At 38.4% G+C, this 18751-nt stretch overlaps 1 protein-coding gene across 1 annotated transcript in view; it reads right to left on the reverse strand.

The window, feature by feature from the left end:
• Window positions 1-1976: 1976 nt before the first annotated feature.
• COMMD10 (COMM domain containing 10) overlaps window positions 1977-18751 on the reverse strand; it is a 122673-nt gene continuing 105898 nt past the window's right edge. Inside the window, exons 4-5 of the mRNA XM_009285022.2 lie at window positions 7430-7489; window positions 1977-6792 (exon numbers count right to left, since the gene is read on the reverse strand). Of these exons, the coding sequence (XP_009283297.1) occupies window positions 6754-6792; window positions 7430-7489 (99 nt within the window). The 3' untranslated portion in view covers window positions 1977-6753. The remainder of the gene's footprint in view (window positions 6793-7429; window positions 7490-18751) is intronic.

Consider the following 18751-nt stretch of genomic DNA (forward strand, 5'->3'; position numbering starts at 1 on the left):
CGCTTATTTTTTCCTTTTTGGTCCTTCATAATTTTTTTTTTTTAAGATTATGTTTTAGTATCAGATTTTGTAAGAAACTTGGACCGCTGCCGTTCATCCCGTGAGAGATAGTGAGTGAACCCAGCTCCAAAGGGATCAGCTCACATTTATAGGCTTGTTTTTCCTACATTTATCTGATGTACTTCACTTATGTTGCCCTAAATCAGATTCTAAGGATGAGTTAGCTTGCTGCAATCCATAAGGATGATGTGGGGAAACACGGATGATTTTATTCATGTAAGGAGTTTGGCTGCAAAGGAGCAACTGGATAGGTTGGACTGAGAGTTTGCTCCAGAAATGGTTAGTAATTCCCCTGTCCCGAAAGGCTGGTCTTGTTTTATTTCCCTTCTCATATAGATCTTTCCTGGGACTCTCTCAAAGTGAGTATCAAACTTGGGGTGCTAGGACAACCTCCACAGAAGCTTTACCCTACCCGGAGCTGTGCTTGAATGCTGGTCTGAGATAGGAGAAGGGGTCCCCTTGGGAGCAGAGATGAAGCAGGGGAGCAGAAAGGTCCTTTTTTGTTCTTGAAGTCTGCGGTGCCTGTCTCCAGATGGTGTATGAGCTGGAACTGGCAGGAATGTGTTAGGAATTAGAAGAGGAGAAGACGGCAGAGACCCACCATCACAAGGCATAGCTCCTGACTGAGACATCAGGGATGCAAAGCACTACTCCTCTGACCTCATTCCTCAGACGGAGGAGATCTGGGCAAAAGTGCTGCTTGTCATGAAGAAAATATTCTCATCCCTTCCAAAGTGAAAAGTGAAGCTAACAACATTCAGTCCAGGCTATGTTTTGCCCAGTGCAGTCAGCTTCTCTAATCTTTTCCTGACTCACTGTTGTCCAGGAAAGAGGCAGAGCTCACCTAACTGGCAGTCTGAGATGCAAGCCAAGGCTCATAGGCTAAGCTGCATCCCAATGCTCAACAGGGAGCAGTGGGTGGAACAGGAGACATGGTCCTTTCCTCACTCCCCTGGGCTTTGCTCAGATTCATTCTCTGCTACCTACAAGGATATTGGCTATGGCAAATGCTTCAAAAGTAGAAACAAATCCAAAAAAGCAAACCTTCTTCAAAATGCTTACTGTATACATTAATTGTACAATTTCTTAAATCAAACTGCTTTTTTTTTTTTTCTTTTTTAACAAAGCTGCATTTCTTAACAGTCTGGAGGCAGAAAAACAAACAAGTGGGTGATGGAAAAAGCACAGCATTCTCATGCTGCCCATGAAATGCAATTTAGTTAACTTGCCCTACTATTGAACCTGTGGATTGGAATGAGAAGAAACAAAGTCAGCTCACCTGTACACAGAGCTCTTCATATTAATCCTCATGGGATGAACCTTCCAACACAGCGCAGATGTGAGGAGTCTCATTAGCCCTGACCAGGGAGTGCTGCTTCTCCTTCCTTCACTTGTCCTGAATGACAGGGGGTGAATTCCAAAAAAGACAATCTTGTGCTCCAGCATGTCCAATCCCATAACTAGTACTCTACAGAAGAGGCTAGCTGCCTGCGCATGTGAATCTGTACAGTCATCTCAAAGACAGATACTACATTTGTCCAGATTTCCTTGAAGGTATGCTGTATATTACCACAGAGGGACAGTCAAAGTAACAGTGATGACAAGAAGTTAAAAGTGTCCCACTGGAAGAGGAATTTGCTCTAACAAGGTGATCATCTTATTAAAACAGCCAGTCAAGACAGTTATGCTTCCAACATGTGTAGAGCTCCACGTTGCCTTCCTATGATTTCAGTAAATAGAGAAAACCTTGGAAAACCATGGAAGATACTTTGGAGTTTGTAGAGAAGGAACTAATCTTGTCAGCGAGAGGGACAAATGCTTCCTGGATACATAGCTCAACACAGCTGGACAGCATCTGGTTTGTAACAGACCAGTATTTTCTCCTATCTCTTGAGAAACAAAATAATGAACAAATGAAGGGATCATCTAAACACTTTATTTCCATTAAAATTACAGTGTATAATTTGGTCGGATCAACACAATTACAAAGGCAAAGGGAAAATCCAATAAAATTGATTAATTACTATGGAAATTAGAAATCACTTTATGCAAGAGTTGCAGATAAAAGCGTCTTATTAGCTTATCTTTATGAGATACCATCAACATCATATCAGACAGCAGCACCGTAGTTCATCCACCTAGATGAAATCACTGTTATTCAGAAGGCCAGTCTGGCTGATCCATAGAAAAGGAACTTTCTCACACTGGCTCAGTGTTGTTCATTTTCGTTAGTCAAATAAGCTATACAAGGGTCACAAAATGATGCGATACTTATTCACTGGGCAATAGGCATTATTAAGCTCTGTCATTTCTTTACTGTAATGTGAGTGAATTCATAATCTTTGAAGATGTGATATGCCAATACAGCCAAACAATGAAATGTTACTGATGCTGTTGGAAATCAGAGAATATGAGATGGAACAAGTGTGATGGGGAGCTTATACCATTTTATCACAATAAACGCTTTTCTTCCTTTCACCAATGTAAGACTTAGCATTTCAGTAAATTCTTTATGCTTTGAAAGAACAAGACTTTAGAGTCTTTAAAATCACAGACTGGAGGAAATGAAGCTGCAAGTCATAACTCAAAATTGATGTGTCAATAAACCCAGGAATTAAAGGAGGATTTGAAAGCCTCCTCTGGACAGCCAAAGCAGGTTTGGCAATTAGTCAAAATTTGAGATAGTAAAGTTATATTTGTCTATCTACCTACATATTTTATTTCAACAAAAATAGAATGCAGAAACTTACAGACATTTCATATTTTGTTGAGAAACAAGAATTATATGCCTAAGGCTGAACTGGGCAAAGATAATCTAACACATTTGTACTCAACATGCATTAATGTGCTATTAGTGTTGTTTTTGCTAAATGATGTACAAATGGTTGCTCTTTACCAGTAAGCTGGTATTTTCAAGGTAGTTGTCACACTGGTTTTCATTTTAGACCCAGAACTCCAAGTCTTCATGTCAAAACAATACTGATGCTTGTTTACACCCAAACGGAAAGATTTCTTTCTTTTGCCAATGGTCCGTTTGAGGCAGATTTTTATATTATAGCTTTGAGAGAAGTACAGTCACAGAAAATACTGTCTTTAGTGTCTGAGCAAAGATTAATCAAATGTTTTTAAAATGCACTGAAAGATCTGAAAGTAGATTTAGTAATTCTTACTCATTCAAATTTCCAGTTTTAGAGCTCAGTAAATCTCTGGAAATACCTTCCTTCAACACTATCAGAAGCCTTGGTAATTTCAGTTCTGGATCATGCCCAAGATATATTATAGACCAATGCTTTGCTAGGACCCTGAACTGAAGACAGCCTGGGACGTATTCCTTTCCTTTTCTGCAGTAAAAACTCAAAAATACCCACAAGACTCACTCCTCAAAACTATGTTTTACCAGAATGCAAAACAAAAGCTTGAAGACCTTCAGCATGCACACCTCTGCCTATGCTCCCACACCAACCTCGTATATTCAGTTCTGCTTAGGCTACATTCCTTCTTCCTCCCAGGAAAGTGTTTTTCCTTCCACCGCCCCTGAGGTATGGCAGTGGGTCTAGTCCCTGCTGCAAGCAGATCTCCCATCCTCCTCAGGCATCCCCCAGTCTGTACTGGTGCTTGTTTTTCTCTCGTTCCCTGACGCTGCTGGGACACCAGGACTTTATCCAAACTAAGCAGGGGCAGCTGCTCTCAGGGGAAGACCAATCTTCCCCTCTCCAGGTCCACTCAGGCCAGAGAGCAGCAACCAGAACAAAAGCCTTCTTTTCTGCAAGACCTAATTAAAAAAACCCGAAATAGTTCTGCTCTTTCACAGTTAGTCAATTTTCTCTCCTTACACAGGAGCACTTAAATAAGTGACAATGTTCTTCTCTAAGATGGTACTAGTTATGCCATCGCTACCTAATAATGTACAACCCCAAAGCTTCACGTCACATACAGAAAAGTCTTTCTAAACTAAGTGTTTGTTTATGAGTGCTCCTTGACAAAAGATAACAACTGTACTTCCTACCATGAGGTACTATGGCTTTTATTAAGGCTTCTGACAGCAAGAAATTCAGTACATTTAGTAAAAAAGAAAAGGCAACCACTGCTAAAGAAATCATAAATCTCTTCCTCCATCTGTAAACAAGGATGAACACTTAATAAATTTTACAGAATCCTTGCCATCTTAGGCTTTGTTTTTTCTATTTTTTCCTTTAACATATATTTTATCACTTTGAAAACATTTCCTATTAAAGCCAGATTTAAAATGCTCTTCTTTGTCATCCCACACTTTTATTTGATTTTGGCCAAATTTGCACCAAGGCTGACACTTACGGGTTAGTTCAAAATACTAGATACAGTTACACAACTGGCCACAGTTTTCATAGTTAACTCTGGTTTACTTTGTTTCTCCAATTTTCTTCCCATTCCCCTACTATATAAGGTTTTTTTCCCCCTTTGCCTAGTATTTTCTTTGAATGTATACTTTTGCTGTCTTTTCCAGTGTTCCTCCTCTCTTCCTTATAGTTTTCCAACTCCCAAATTCTACCCTTGGGAGTACCCATTATTCTGTCCTCTCCTTCCTTTTTCCCACGCCCAGTTGCTTCCTACTCTGTCTTTGACTTCTCTTTTTTTTTTTTCAGATGTGCCTGCTAATTTGTCCAACGCTTCTTGCACTCCAAACTGGTCCTGCCTTCACCCCCTCCTCCAGGATTCATCAATCTCTGCCTATATTCACAAAGATAACTTAACCCCTCTCTCACACTCAGTCAACTGCCTTAATATGTCCTGCATCCACACAGGAGAGTCTTCAACTCACTTCAGACCTGACTTCCAGAACTTAAGCTCTGGAAACGCAGGGAAAACACTCAAGAGCAGTGTCCTAGCACACGACATACTGTCCTACAGGACCACTAGAGAAGCCAGGACCTAAGCGTCAAGAAGAATGGGATCTTCCTAGCTGCGCAACTACAAAGTGCTGCTAACGCTGGCAAGGCAGAGGGAATGGTGGGGATGTGCTCACCTGCAGACACACACCAACCTATGCAGCCTGAGATGAGCGAGCCGGCAAGGTGCTGCTGAATAGCCAGACTGAGGACATGATGTCTGTGGGTGGGAGTGTTATATCCCCAGACAATAAGGCACGTTTGCCAGTGGCTTGAGACAAGACTTGATTTTGGCAGCCAGCCTCACAAGGTGTACAGGGTAAGATTCTGCCATGCAACAGTGACTCATTTCTGCTTTCCAACAGGGTAATAGTGTTACCTTACCAGAGTGGTACAGTATCATCTGGCGTTTCAGTTAGGGACTATGATAAACGTGGTTTTTCTCTTCAGTGCCCTTTACTCACACGTAGGCTGTTAATGACTTTATCTTCTAAATCTATTACCTCACAGCTTAGACAACTGGTGCAGACCCCTTCAGTATTCTAGAGGTGAGAGCACAATCCCTAATAAAGCAACACAAGCAGTCCAAAACAACCCTCCAAAAGCAACAAAGCAAGAAATCCGGCACAAGAGGACTTAAACACCAGCTATTCAAAACATACATTTTGGCTATCCTTATATCTAGTGTCACGAGCAAACAAATCTCAAAAGAAAACTGGCTGGTTGGCTATTAACCGTCCCTGCTTGAGGGATCTGGAAGAAAAAAGCCTTGTTCAGGGAGTCCCTTAAGGAGCAAGAAAGACAAGCTAATGCCAAAGACTTTTATTTCCTCTCACCTTCTATTAGCCCGGAGTAGAGAGTTGTATACTGTGCCCATTGTCAAGGTGCAGCAATGAAGTTGCCTGTCAATGAATGGCAACAAACAAGAACTAAGATGACTTTTACCTGCTCATACTGCTCATGAACCTCCATTCATCTGAACTAATGTGTGAAAATATGACTAACTTGGCCTTTAAGTCACCGTACTTTATTTCTGCCTGTTCGATGTAAAAACGGTGGTGGACAACATTAGGAAGGATCAACAAATAGCCTTCAGAAATCTGACTGTCAGACTATTTCAGTGTTCTTTGTTATATACTCTGAGATTTCTCCCCCCAGTTATACACCATACTACTTAGATTCATTGGTATGCATGCAGTGCTAAGAAGCTGTACTTATTCTCTGTGCCAACAGTAAACACTGAAATCACTGACATTGTTGATTATTTAGAAGAAAAAAAAAGAACTACTAAAAAAGAACAAAGATAATGAAGTTAAAATAGCCCAAACTAAACCAATCCATTTTTAAACTCTGAATTTATTTTGACAAATTTGCAATAAGCATTATCAATCATGTGAATAACAATTCAAAAGGATAGAGGTTTTATTAGCTGTGTATTTTCTTACTACTTTTACATTCCTTTTATGACTAAAAAATAGATTTTATTCCTGGTCCCTCACTAGTATGCAAATTTCTACCAGAATCAAGAAACACACATAACAGGACCAAAAAAAAAAATCTCTGAAGCAGAGTAGCATTCTTTTTTTTTCTTTTCTGCAAGTAAAGCCATTCTTCACAATTGCTCAGAAAACAAGAGAAAGTCCATTAGAATCTTCAGACTCTTAACAAAGACTCTTGGCTAATGTTACTGTCTAAAAAGGAGATAAGCCATATAATTTTACAGGAAGCAACCCACTGAATCCTTCAGCAAACACAGCTTGGCAATCTATCTTCAATTCAAAATAATGAGGTGGCAGGAGTGTGATGGAGAAATAAGTCTTCGAAAACATCATGTAAGGGAATCCAGCTGTGCTTGTATAGTTTCCAGCTATTTAAAGGAACAAAAAAGAGAGAAAAAACTCCACTTATATAAAAAGATGTTTAGAAACATGAAAACAAAAAAACCCACATTCCAATATCTTCAACTATGCAAAATTAATCTATTCACATAGCAATAAAAAAATCCTGTACTCATGAATATTTGTTTTTACATGAAGCTATTAGAATTCATTGCTGCAGTTTAAATATTCAAATTTTAAAGAAACAGTTGTCTAAATACTGCCTTTTCTACATGCACAGATGTTTTGCTGTGAATTTCCAATGCATAATAACAAGGTAAAAAAATAACAGAGTTCATTTTGACTGGATTACGAGCCTGGCATTTCAACTGAAGTTGTAACAGAAAATGCTCTTTCCAGAGAGCTCCTCATTGTTAACCATCAGCTACTCCTCTCGATCTAACCACCAGGTACGCTTACAATGACCCAAGCCCTGCCTATTCCAAATTTGAATGCACAGACTCTTCTTGAAAATGCTTTATGTGATCAAACAAATCCAACAGCCTTAATTAAAGCTCGATCCATTTTCCTTCCAGTTTCATTAGATTTAATTCATATAGGCAACACTTCCTGCTGAGCAGCATAAGGTGTTTACAAAGAAACTACAGTATTGTAAAATCTACAGACCTTGTTATAGAACTCAAACAGCTCCTGATGACTAAATTCTACAAACACTTTATTCAGGTTCTGTGAAGGAAAAAGAAAAAAAAAAGGAGGGAATAAGCATACTTTTTTGTTTCTTTTTGGTATTCATTCCAATAATTCAGAATGTGAGATTAAGCTACATGAAAGATAATGGTTCCAACAGTTAGTTTCCCTTCCATTCACCACAATGTATGTATGCATATTCCATTTCTGAAGAATTCAAGTCTACAGGTACATCTATTTTCCTGCTGCGAAGAATAATAATAAAATTATTTTGTTACCTTATTTTTAAGTCAGATAAAAACAAAAGATTACATTCATCTTTCTCAACAGTCCGTCTAAGATCTGGTAAACACCATTACAGAAAGACAAAGTCAGTAGTGTATTTGATTGAATTTGCACAGCTATTAATGTACTGCACCGACACAGAGCTAATACTTCCATTCATTAATCTAACAGTTATGATCTTAGCATGCTGACACTGCTATAGGCATCTATGCACAGATTCAGCCTAAGTTAACAATTAACACAACAGCTTCAAAACAGTGCTCAACACTAAAAAAGCAAAATAACACAATTGATGGAAACTACTGTGGATAAAACAGATGGTGGTAATAATCCTCTGCACACATGTGCTGATGTCTGTGGAGATGGGGGTTAAATTAAAATTTGTCCTGCTTAAATCGCTTGCAAGAAACAGGTAGTTTAATGTCTCCTACTTTCAATCACAGTGCAGATCTATCCAGACTGTTTCTAGCTTTATTCCTTCTACTTCGCTTTGTCACTTCTTTTAAAATAAATTCCTAACTATTGCTGCACATTCTCTGTGTTGTTGCTAGACTTTCCAAGGCTTGGAGGCATTCCTGAGGATAACAGCTTCCATAAACACTAACAAGGCTCTGTGAAAACTGAATCTGTGGACACCTCTACTCACAAAATATTACCAGCTGAAATAACATATACACACTAATTTTGTTTAACTGGTACCAACTTCATGTACCACTTAAATCAGTAGAAAAACGCCTATTTATCAATTCCGCTTAAATGAGCAAGAATACTTTTGCATACGGACAAGGCTGTGGGCCAGATTCTGTGTACACTCATACCAATGCAAGTCTCGATTTAAGTCAAATAATGCTGCTGAATTTGGCGCACCAAATGCACAAGAGCAGCAGAAGCCCTGGGAAATCAGGATAGGTACTGCCTGGTGCCTGCTCCTCAAAAGGAGCTGTAAGACACAGGAAAGGGATAAAATGACTGGGGCCAGCCTGTCTGGTGCAATTCCTCCTCCCTGCTCTGCAGAAAGAAGGATCCTTTCCAACAATTTCAGGAAGGCTACAAAAGCCTAGCAAAGGACCAGTGATTTGCATGAGAGAACAATCTTCCCCCTCTGTGAAGGAACAATGCAATTCTGGGAATCATATGGTGAATACAAAATAAAACTACCAGGACAGCAGTTCTCTTTGCCATGACTCCAGCTGATCCTCCCTCCAAAGAGCATAATGCCGTGACAGGGAAGTAAAAGCATTTTTAAAGGCTTTCTAACAGCTAAGAAACAAAGAGAAAGCAAACAAGTGGTTTCTTCAGAAAAGAAAGGGGGTAGAGGAAAGAAGAAAGATACACTAATAGCAAATGGATCTACCATTTCAGCCTGGATGTTTGTTTGGCATTTGCCGTTCCAGAAGGATTTTGGTGTTTGAACGGAAGGAAGCGAAACTGAAAAGAGAAGATTCAGAATAAAAGGAAGATATGATATATATCTTAAAGTTTATCAGTCACAATGAATAGTCAGGGTCATCTCTTGCATGGTTTCTGGCAGAAGAGTGCTGGATTTCAATACGACAGTTTTGCAATGCCTCCAGAGAGGGGCAGTGGGTGCATGACACCTCCAACCACCAGATCTTATTTCTCCGAGCTCTATGTCTCATTCAAGACGGGCATCTTCTGGTACTACTTCAGATCAGCAAGCAAGATCAACTTCTCACACACACACAAAGAAAAGAAATTGAAAAGCTTGTCTTTCATATTTTCCTCTAACTACATTAATTACTGTAAGTTATAAGATAGGGTATGCAAATGAAAAAAGCATGGTCCTTTTAATTCAGGTTCTTCTTATACTAAAAAAAAATCACTATGCTTTATGAACAGGCTGACATCTCTCTTCCCATTATTATTATTTAATAATTACAGTCTGATAACTAAGACAGAATTTACGTTGCATTGTGGCAGGCAAATGTCTGTGGAGATCTAAAAGAAAGCATGCCATGCCAGGCGGTGTTTCTGATCTGGGGGTGGGAGTGGGAGTGTCAATGGGAGAGAGGATATAACAATCTTTTATGAAATATGTTGTTTATCTGCACTTAATCCTCTGCTAAAACAGAATTGTTTCTGTGTGTAAAAACCTGTTACGTCTACTACATCACTTCAGCAGAGAGCAGTGTCACAAAAAAACATGCAGAAGTGTGGCACCAGTTAAAAATGTTATTTTTACAATATTAAATTTCTCACTAGTATGGGCCCCTCGAGGAAGGTGCCAAACGATCATTGTTATGTGATCAGGAGTTCCTATATAGACCACAAAACCACCATATCATAACTAGGTCCCTACAAGAAAAAGCTACACCTGAGCAGGTTGATGGCCCCCTATTTTTAGCTGAGATATCAATTATTCATTTATTTGCTTTATTCTGTGTGAAATAACTGCAATTAAAACAATGTGTCACAGGACGAGGTTACCATTCAGTTCTTTAATTACTCAGTAAAATAGTATTAAAATGACTGTATAGATAGAATATTGCTAAAGCCCCCAGAGTAGGCAAATTCCTAATCTACCTTATGGAACTTTGCTCAGATGAAGATACAAAATTACAAGTGGCAATACTTTTTCAACCATAACTAAAACATAGGATAAAAAAAAAATCACTGTCAGCTTACCTACTTAATTAAATGTCACTGTGTGCAGATAGAGTCTCAGCCTACTTAGAAAAGTGCAGCTAAGTTGCCTTCTTTTATCTACACGTACAGGTTTTCAGATGTTGTCTCTGACCTAGTATGTGTTTCCCAGAACGTAAATAAGAAAACAGTAATTCGCTGCATGTCTAACTTCTTTCTCCCTTCCTTCTATCAAATATATCATTCTCTTTTCCTCTTTCCTGATAAATTTCCTCCCATTCCTCACCTTCACTCTACTCTTTCCCTCATTTCTGGCATCTCATTTTCTCTTTGCTGTTATCACCTTCATGTGAAAGAAAACTAAACAGAGTAACCAGAAAACTAAACTGAATTTATTCCCATTGTCACACTCACTCACTCTAATACTTCTTCTAATTACATCCCAAACTTTGTTGCTGTGGCAGTAGAAGTCCTAGCTCCTACTCTTAACAATTTTAGCCTTCAGGGTGACAGCTTCATAGCATCAGAGAAACATAGCTGAAGATGTTATTCTTATGAAGACAAAGAAATCTCTAAAATACCAAACGTTCGTTCTTTGGGCAGCTTTGAAAATGTGGAGACAGGCTTTTTGTCTGATTCAATACCCATGAAGAGTGGCAGGGACAGCACTGGAGTGCTACACTCGGCGAGCAGAGCTAAAGAGGTGATGTGCAGCATCTTCAGCTAAATAAAGTTGCTGTTAAGTTCAATGTGCTCATCTGCTGTTAAACATAACAGAGCATTGCATTTACTACTGGAAAAGTCTGCATGAATTGCAGGTGTTGCCCAAGACAAACCTTTACATCACTCTGAATCCATTGCAAGGAATATAGTAATAAGTTTTCTGAAACGTACGGTTTAACATATTTGGCCACGTATCACTACTGAATGTATTTTTAAGTGTTAAAATTAAATTTTAGTGTCATTTTGCCTTTATAGATCTAGATGGAATCTGATTTCATTCTACCTCTTCTCTCACCCCAGGGCTGTATCAATTTACAGCCTCCTGAGAACTTCTGTGAAATTCTAATAAGTTTCACTGGTCAGGGTTGTTTTCTCTTCTTACCTATCTTCTCATTTATTGTCTGGTATCATTTTTAAAAACATAACATCTTCACCAGTCTCTAAAACAGCTGTTCAAAACCAAATTTCCTTTGGGGGCAGGGGTGCTAAGAGGGGAGAGAAGGGAAAGGACAATGAAGATAAAAACTTCCTGCTCCCAGTCAACATTAATATGCTATCCTGTCCAAAAGAGCCACTCTGAATGTAAGGCTAAATCTACAAAATAGCCACAGTCATTTAATATACACTTAGCTTACAACCACCAGCAAACAATTAGGCGAATTTTTAGCTGAACATGATCATCAGCATAAAATGATAAAGATTCAACTACACAAGATGTAAGTGTCTCCAATTTCCCATTGCTTCAGCTAACAATTTATTTTAAACATGAATACCTTCTTGCTGCACAATGTTTCTGTGGATACCATGCAAAAAATATGTCTCCTTAAAATACTTCAGAAAGCAGAGGCAAATTGTAGGTTACAATCAAAGGATTTGTTTGATTTGGGTTTTTTTGGGTTTTTTTGTTTTTTTTTAATCCAATGCTCTAGATACTTCTGTTTTAATGTACTACTGCAAAAAGCTTTATTACTAATGACAGAGTTTTGCAACATTATTTATTGCCCAGCTGTATTCCACACGTTTAACTCCCCACCACATGCATAAGCAGAGAGCAAGGCACTAGGAGTTATAAATAAAAGACAAACTTCTAGTTTTAAAGCTAACTTGAATATGAAAAATTGATATTGCTGTAATAGTTCTCAACTGCAAAGCTGTAACTACTTTACGACGTTGCAAAATAAATGCCAAGTATTCTGAAGCAAACAGATGGAGGGACAGGCTGGTTTGTATATCTAAATGTCTACTGATAATGGTAATGTTCTACAACTGAGCACATGTAAAAAATTACAGTATATTCAGCAAAGTTGGTTAATAGTAACTAGCTGAAGCAACACTTATCCCAGACTCCATATTCTAGTATAACCTTTAATACTATCTTGAGCCATATCTCAATCAGGTTTAAGAGAAGACTATTTTCACATTTGCTTTCCATTCCCCTATTTATGCCTATTAGATATCCTTAAAATCTCAGATATAATGGAAGGATATGGATAATTAAACTAATCAGTTTATGGCCAAATTCAGATGCATTCCTAAACAGACCCCAGCTGATTCTTAGTAGCCTACATTTCCCTCTGGACCTATCAGTGTCTGTGCTACATCAATTCAGACTTCCTTTAAATTTCCTTGGACCCTGGAGAACTATGCATTCGCTTAGGCACTTACAGATGGGAAGACGGTCCTAAGTTGTACCTCACAGAATTTATCAGCAAGTTTAAGCTGCTTGGTCAGAAAGATGAACTGTAGCGTGGTAAGAAAAGCAGATGCGTTAAAACAGACCAGCATCACTTAAAAGCACACCTGTTTCTTAACTCTCTGCACATAAGAGACAGCAATTAAGACTTCTTTATATTCTTACAGCAGTAGATGGATATAATTCGGCTAAGGAATTCAGCAGAACACAGGGAGTTAAACACCAACTTATATATTCCTAATTACACTTCTTTCACATCATCAGAAAATGTGACCTTCAAACTTCATTCTTCTTCCAAGCTTATTTCCATTTGCAATACCAAATAATTATTTTTGTAGAGGAAAAAAAATTGTGCCTTATGACTGAATGACATGCATTTTCAAGTCTCAGTGTGCAACTGTTATAAAACAGAACATCTTTCATACTAACCCCCTCTTTTCCTGATCGATATGTTAACGTTTAGTTCGTACATATACTGCATTCTACCTTTCAAAGTTGCCTTTCTTTCTCATATAAGCTTAAGAATTTCAAATTCCCTGTGGTATTTACAGAGATCAAAATCAGCAGCATGCTAAGGATGTCCTTCCCCCTACCCAAAGCTCTGTGTTGATTCCTGAGATCTAATCAATGTATTACTGGAAATAGATGGTTTGGAGATACATACAGATAATCTTACTCCAGCAGACACAGGATCATCTAAGCATGTTCTCATGACAAGCGCCTGGAATAAATTCATTGCCCAGTCCAGTAGTGAGCCAACAGACTCTGCAGGCAGTTGGAGACCTGCATAAGACCTGACATACTTCCAAACAGCAACAAGAACCGTCAGGCATTTCCATTTTTACTCCTCCTGTTCTGTTCCATCCTCATGAAAATATCCATTACTGGCTGGGCGAACTGGTGCAAAGCTACAGACAAGAAATGGGACACAACTACCAAAAAGACCACATAGGCTGGGAAGATCACAGATCATTAGAGGCAGATAGGCCCCTTTCTTCACAGTAGGGGGGAAAAATGCTTTTAAAACTGAGACAATTATCTGGAAACAAAGAACTACAGTTTTCACCTCCATACACCTAGTCAGAGTAAATACCATCTTGCTAAAGAAAAGGGAGATAGCAAAGCATTTTTCTTCCAACAACTGTATCCAGGCAGAGGGTTCCTTTGCCTTGAATGTACTAGGAATTTACATTCCTACAAATAACATCATTAGGTTGGTTGGTCTTTTAATGATACTTTTGCATGGAAAACCTCCCAAAGAAATCTAGAGTTGTAGGGCTGTCATTTCTGTGCAAAGATTGTGTTAAATACACTTTTACAAAAACATCACAGTGAACAAACACGCTTTTTGGGGAAATAGGTGGTAAATGTGTATCAGTGTGTGCCTATCACAAGGAATATTTAAAAGCAAGTCTTTTGTACTGATACCTCCCTGTATGTTCTACGTATGGAAAATGGCTCATAGAATATCCACTGAAAGGCTGAGTTCCTTCTATATCTGTTCTGTATTTTGTATATACCTTCGTCGCCCTTCCCTTCTTTGAAGGCAACTATACACAGTACAAGTTCATTATTGATTCCTCACTAGTCTCTGCACGGGATCAGTCACTAACAGCATAAAGCATCCATCTGCACAAATGTGTCATTGTAATTTCAGGATTCAGTAGGAAAACATGTAGGTATAATTCCCAAATATAGTATCCAGGAACAGATGTGTTTGAAAATTGTTAGTTTCATTCACTAATAGGCCACCACACAATTACTAAGATTACCACTGATTAATTGAAGGAACACTAATAATGACAACTTTCCTATTTTCTCTCTCACCTCATTTTGCAACTTATACTGTACTCCTGATACTGTAGAAAGCTCTCTGAAGAAGCAACCTCACCGGAAGTTTAAAACAAATATACCCTTTCTTGCTATTAAATGGCACTGTACCAAGTATGGAAAAAAGATTCTCTGGGAAAGCACGTATACCCTAATTGTTGTATATTGCTTATGCACTGTATCGTCTGTACCTATCAGAATACAACTTTCTTCTTTAGGCAGAACGCTACTTTGACAACTAAATAGTTTTATTCCTGAGAAGAAATTAAACTATTTGATCTTTTGCATTTTGGTACAGCTTATTTGGCACAGAAATTATGATATAAAAAAAAATAAGTTCATGAACACTGCAAGGAAAAACAGGGAGTTACAACTCTGTGTTTCGCTTATTTCCACGAGGGCTATTGTGTAAGTCTTCAAACTTCAGGAAGACCAGTGAGTTCACACTTCTATTCTAAAGATATCTCACGTCAAGACTGACACAGTAGTCTTACATTCACCTTGAATGATAAGGAATTCACTTTTCTTCTTATGCTTGTAGAGAACTACTGCTGAAGAAACAGAGAGCATGCTCGCTCCAGAAATGCTTTCAAGCTTTTCTGACCTCACATGTTCGCTGAATTTGATCACAGCCAAATTAATTTTTTACAAACTACACATGAAAAAGATCTCATGTAGGCATGGTTATGAAATATTTCCATTATCGTATTCAGAAAATAATCCCATTCTAGGAAGCTAACAGAACTGAGTGTAAATATTAAGTGCAACATTAGCCTAGCATTGGCATCTGAAAACTTAAGATTATGGACTCAAATGGCAAACATTGCAACTTGGATAAGTATCTTAGAGGGCAGTGAAGCTCAGCCCTACAGCATCGAAGGCAGACTGAGACAGATTTGTATGTAGATATACAATGATCAAAACCAACTACAGCAAGGAGAGGAGCTCAACAACATGGACAGAGTGTTTTAGAGAGCTTGTCACACAGAGAGCTTCTTGTAGCTGACGTGATTAACAGGGAGCTGCAAATCCTTCATGTTCAAATCAGATACACATCTAATGTTGGGTCTGAAGAAAGCTGGACTTGGAGAAAGCTCAAATTGTGATCCAAACCACTCAGGAGGCCACTCCTTTTGTCTCAACTAAAAGCAAGACAAAACCTCCTGTGTCCAGGGGAAGAAACTTAGGTTATTGTTGTCTGCATCCACATCTAGAGCAACTGCTCCAACAGGAATTTTATGTGGTGTAGTCATGCAGATGAGTAACACTTCAAGAAGGCTTTAGATGAATGGAGGAAGCTGGCATCTTTTTGCAGTGTTAGCTTCTGAGCCTACCTGGTTCAATAAGATACTGCAACACTGCATTGTTTTACAACAAAAGGCCTTTCTTCACCACCAGAAAACCTGAAAGTATCTATTGTTTCTACTGAGGCACAAGAAAAGAGGCTAGATAAAAGATGCCAGCAGCAAGAGGAAAGATCTAAGGAAGCTCAGATCCACGTGAAATCAATGTAACTGATGTGAAAATACCCTTTCAAAAAAATCTGCTTAAATATTTACAAAATGTCAAGATTAGATAATTTGTAAATTAGTTCTTTTGTTTGGGATGGGTCACTCAGAGTATCACCAATTTGGATTTTGTTAGGCAGACAGGCAAAGATAAAATGTTCAGGGGGGGGTTTCTGTGCTAAAAGGGTGGTAGTGGCTGTCAGCAAGCATATCTCTGATCTCCAGCAGGCAAATCATTCCAGCAGCTAGCAACTGGGTGCTTGCACACAAGTCTCAGCTGCTGAAAGAGACTGGAAAGCCATGCGGGAGTGAGGGATGTTAACTAGCAGTCTAGTCTGCAGAAGGATCAAAGACAGAGCTCTTAGGGAATAAGATTGTTTGTAAAGTAATGTGTATTTTCTTTTTTTTTTTTTTTAGGAAGTCACCTACTATTTTTACTGTATTCTAAGAAATAGAACAGATGTACAGCTTTTGCTACAATACTCACAATTTACAAATAAATGCCAGACTCCTAGCCAGTATCTCTTCCTCACCAGAAGCAACCCAGCAAGGCCTTGAACCTGAGCTACCCGTTTGGATCAAGGGCACACCGATGTCGGAGTGTGATGAAAAAGACATTGCCAGCCGGACACAAGCAAACACCAACATTTCTCAGGCAACACAGCACCATGCAAAACTGGAAGAGGTCTTTAAAAGCAAAGTTTCTCAAATTAGACAAAAAAGCTTTTCCAAGGATTTAAAAAAAAGACTGGATGGTCTTTTCTGATTATAACTGCAAAATTAAGAGGAATGTGGAAACAACCACTTATTATGAAGCAATCCACCAACAACTTTTCTTTCTCAGTTTGTCACTGAAGGTTACACATGTTCTAATGATGAAAAAAATAGCTATTTTGGATTTTAGACAATGTAATTTCAGTCATCTTCCTGCTTTGTTACTTTTGCTGAAAAGTTATTTAAAGCTTGATGCAGTGGTGTGGTGTGAATTCTCATTGCTTATAAAGAAAACTGGACAGAGTGCTAAGGACAGAAAGCACAAGTACTGTCTAAGTGTTTTCACATACAGTGAAGATGAAATCAAACCACTCACCCACAGCTTCCTTCAAAGCCAGAATGTAAGTATATAGGTAATACCCTCTCAGGGAAGAAAAAACCCCAACTTTCGGCTAACATAAGCAATTCCCTTTTTATTTTCTCCAAGTCTGTGTGCTACTGAATTACAGTTCATACAGGTTGCTTTAAAAGAGAGTGAGCAATGTGAAGGAATACAGTACTAGATTTGCATTATTCTACAGATGGCTGGAGTACAATACAGTACTCAGGCTGGCGGCAATGGTTTCAGTGAATATCAAAACTGAGATACTTTTTATGTTTTTCTCTCAAAATGAATCCATTTAGCTCCAAATTAATTACACTCTTCTCTTTCAAGCCAGCACTGCGTGATGCAAAACTGAAATGGTAAAGCAAGGAACAAAACTGGTATTACATGGTGTAATCTCTTCCTAAAGATACACATGAAATTAATATTTAAACTATGCTTAATGTCTTTCAGATTTTTACCTTTTTAACGTACATGTTCTTCAAAGTGAAAAATGGAAAAATAAGGTGTTACAGGTCAGTTTGCAAATGCTATTTTGTCTGTATGAAAGATTTTATAAACTGATGTTTAAACCTATGTTTAAGATGCTAAGTCACTTCTTCCAAAAACATACTGAAAAGCTTATGATTTGTTTAATGTCTTGTCTACACTGATTTTAACACAGGTTAAAAGTGTAATATATGGATTAGTCATTGATATTTAGATTTGCAATCTAAGAAGTTATAAAACTTTTAAAATAACCTAACATGTTTCCAGATTTTTCTTACATCTCTCATATATGGAGAGAATGTTAAGAATATATTTGCTGACTACCAAAGGTTTTAAATTTAAAAGAAAAATAAATAAAGGAAATGGTTTAAAATATTTTCTCTTGAAATAGTATTTTTATGCTACTATGGAAAGGAATTTAACACAACTTTTCTCCTTTTAGTCACGAGAAGGTTTTCAACATGCATACTGTTCCCCACAACGTTCTTACCTCTAAATTGGAGAGATATGGATTTGACAGATTGACTGGTAGATGGGTAAGGAATTGGTTGGATGGCAGCATCCAAAGAATTACAATCAATGGCTCAATGTCCAAGTGGAAACCAGTAACAAGTGGTGTCCCTCAAGGGTCCGCACTAGGACCAGTACTATTTAATATCTTCATTATTGTCTTCATTAAGGACACAAATAGTGGGACCAAGTGCACCCTCAGCAAGTTTGTGGATGACACCAAGTTGAGTGGTGTAGCTGGTACACTTGAGGAAAGGGATGCCATCCAGAAGGATCTTAGAATCATAGAATCATTGAGGTTGGAAAAGACCTCTAAGATCATCAAGTCCAACCGTCAACCCAACACCACCACCCACTAAGCCATGTCCCTAAGCGCCTCATCTACTCGTCTTTTAAATACTTCCAGGGATGGGGACTCAACCACTTCCCTGGGCAGCCTGTTCCAATGTTTCACCACTCTTTCAGTAAAGACATTTTTCCTCATGTCCAATCTAAACCTCCCCTGGCGCAACTTGAGGCCATTTCCTCTCGTCCTATCGCTAGTTACTTGGGAGAAGAGA

This window comes from Aptenodytes forsteri, unplaced genomic scaffold (genome assembly GCF_000699145.1).
Source record: "Aptenodytes forsteri isolate BGI_AS27 unplaced genomic scaffold, ASM69914v1 Scaffold167, whole genome shotgun sequence".
Taxonomy (NCBI): Eukaryota; Metazoa; Chordata; class Aves; order Sphenisciformes; family Spheniscidae; genus Aptenodytes; species Aptenodytes forsteri.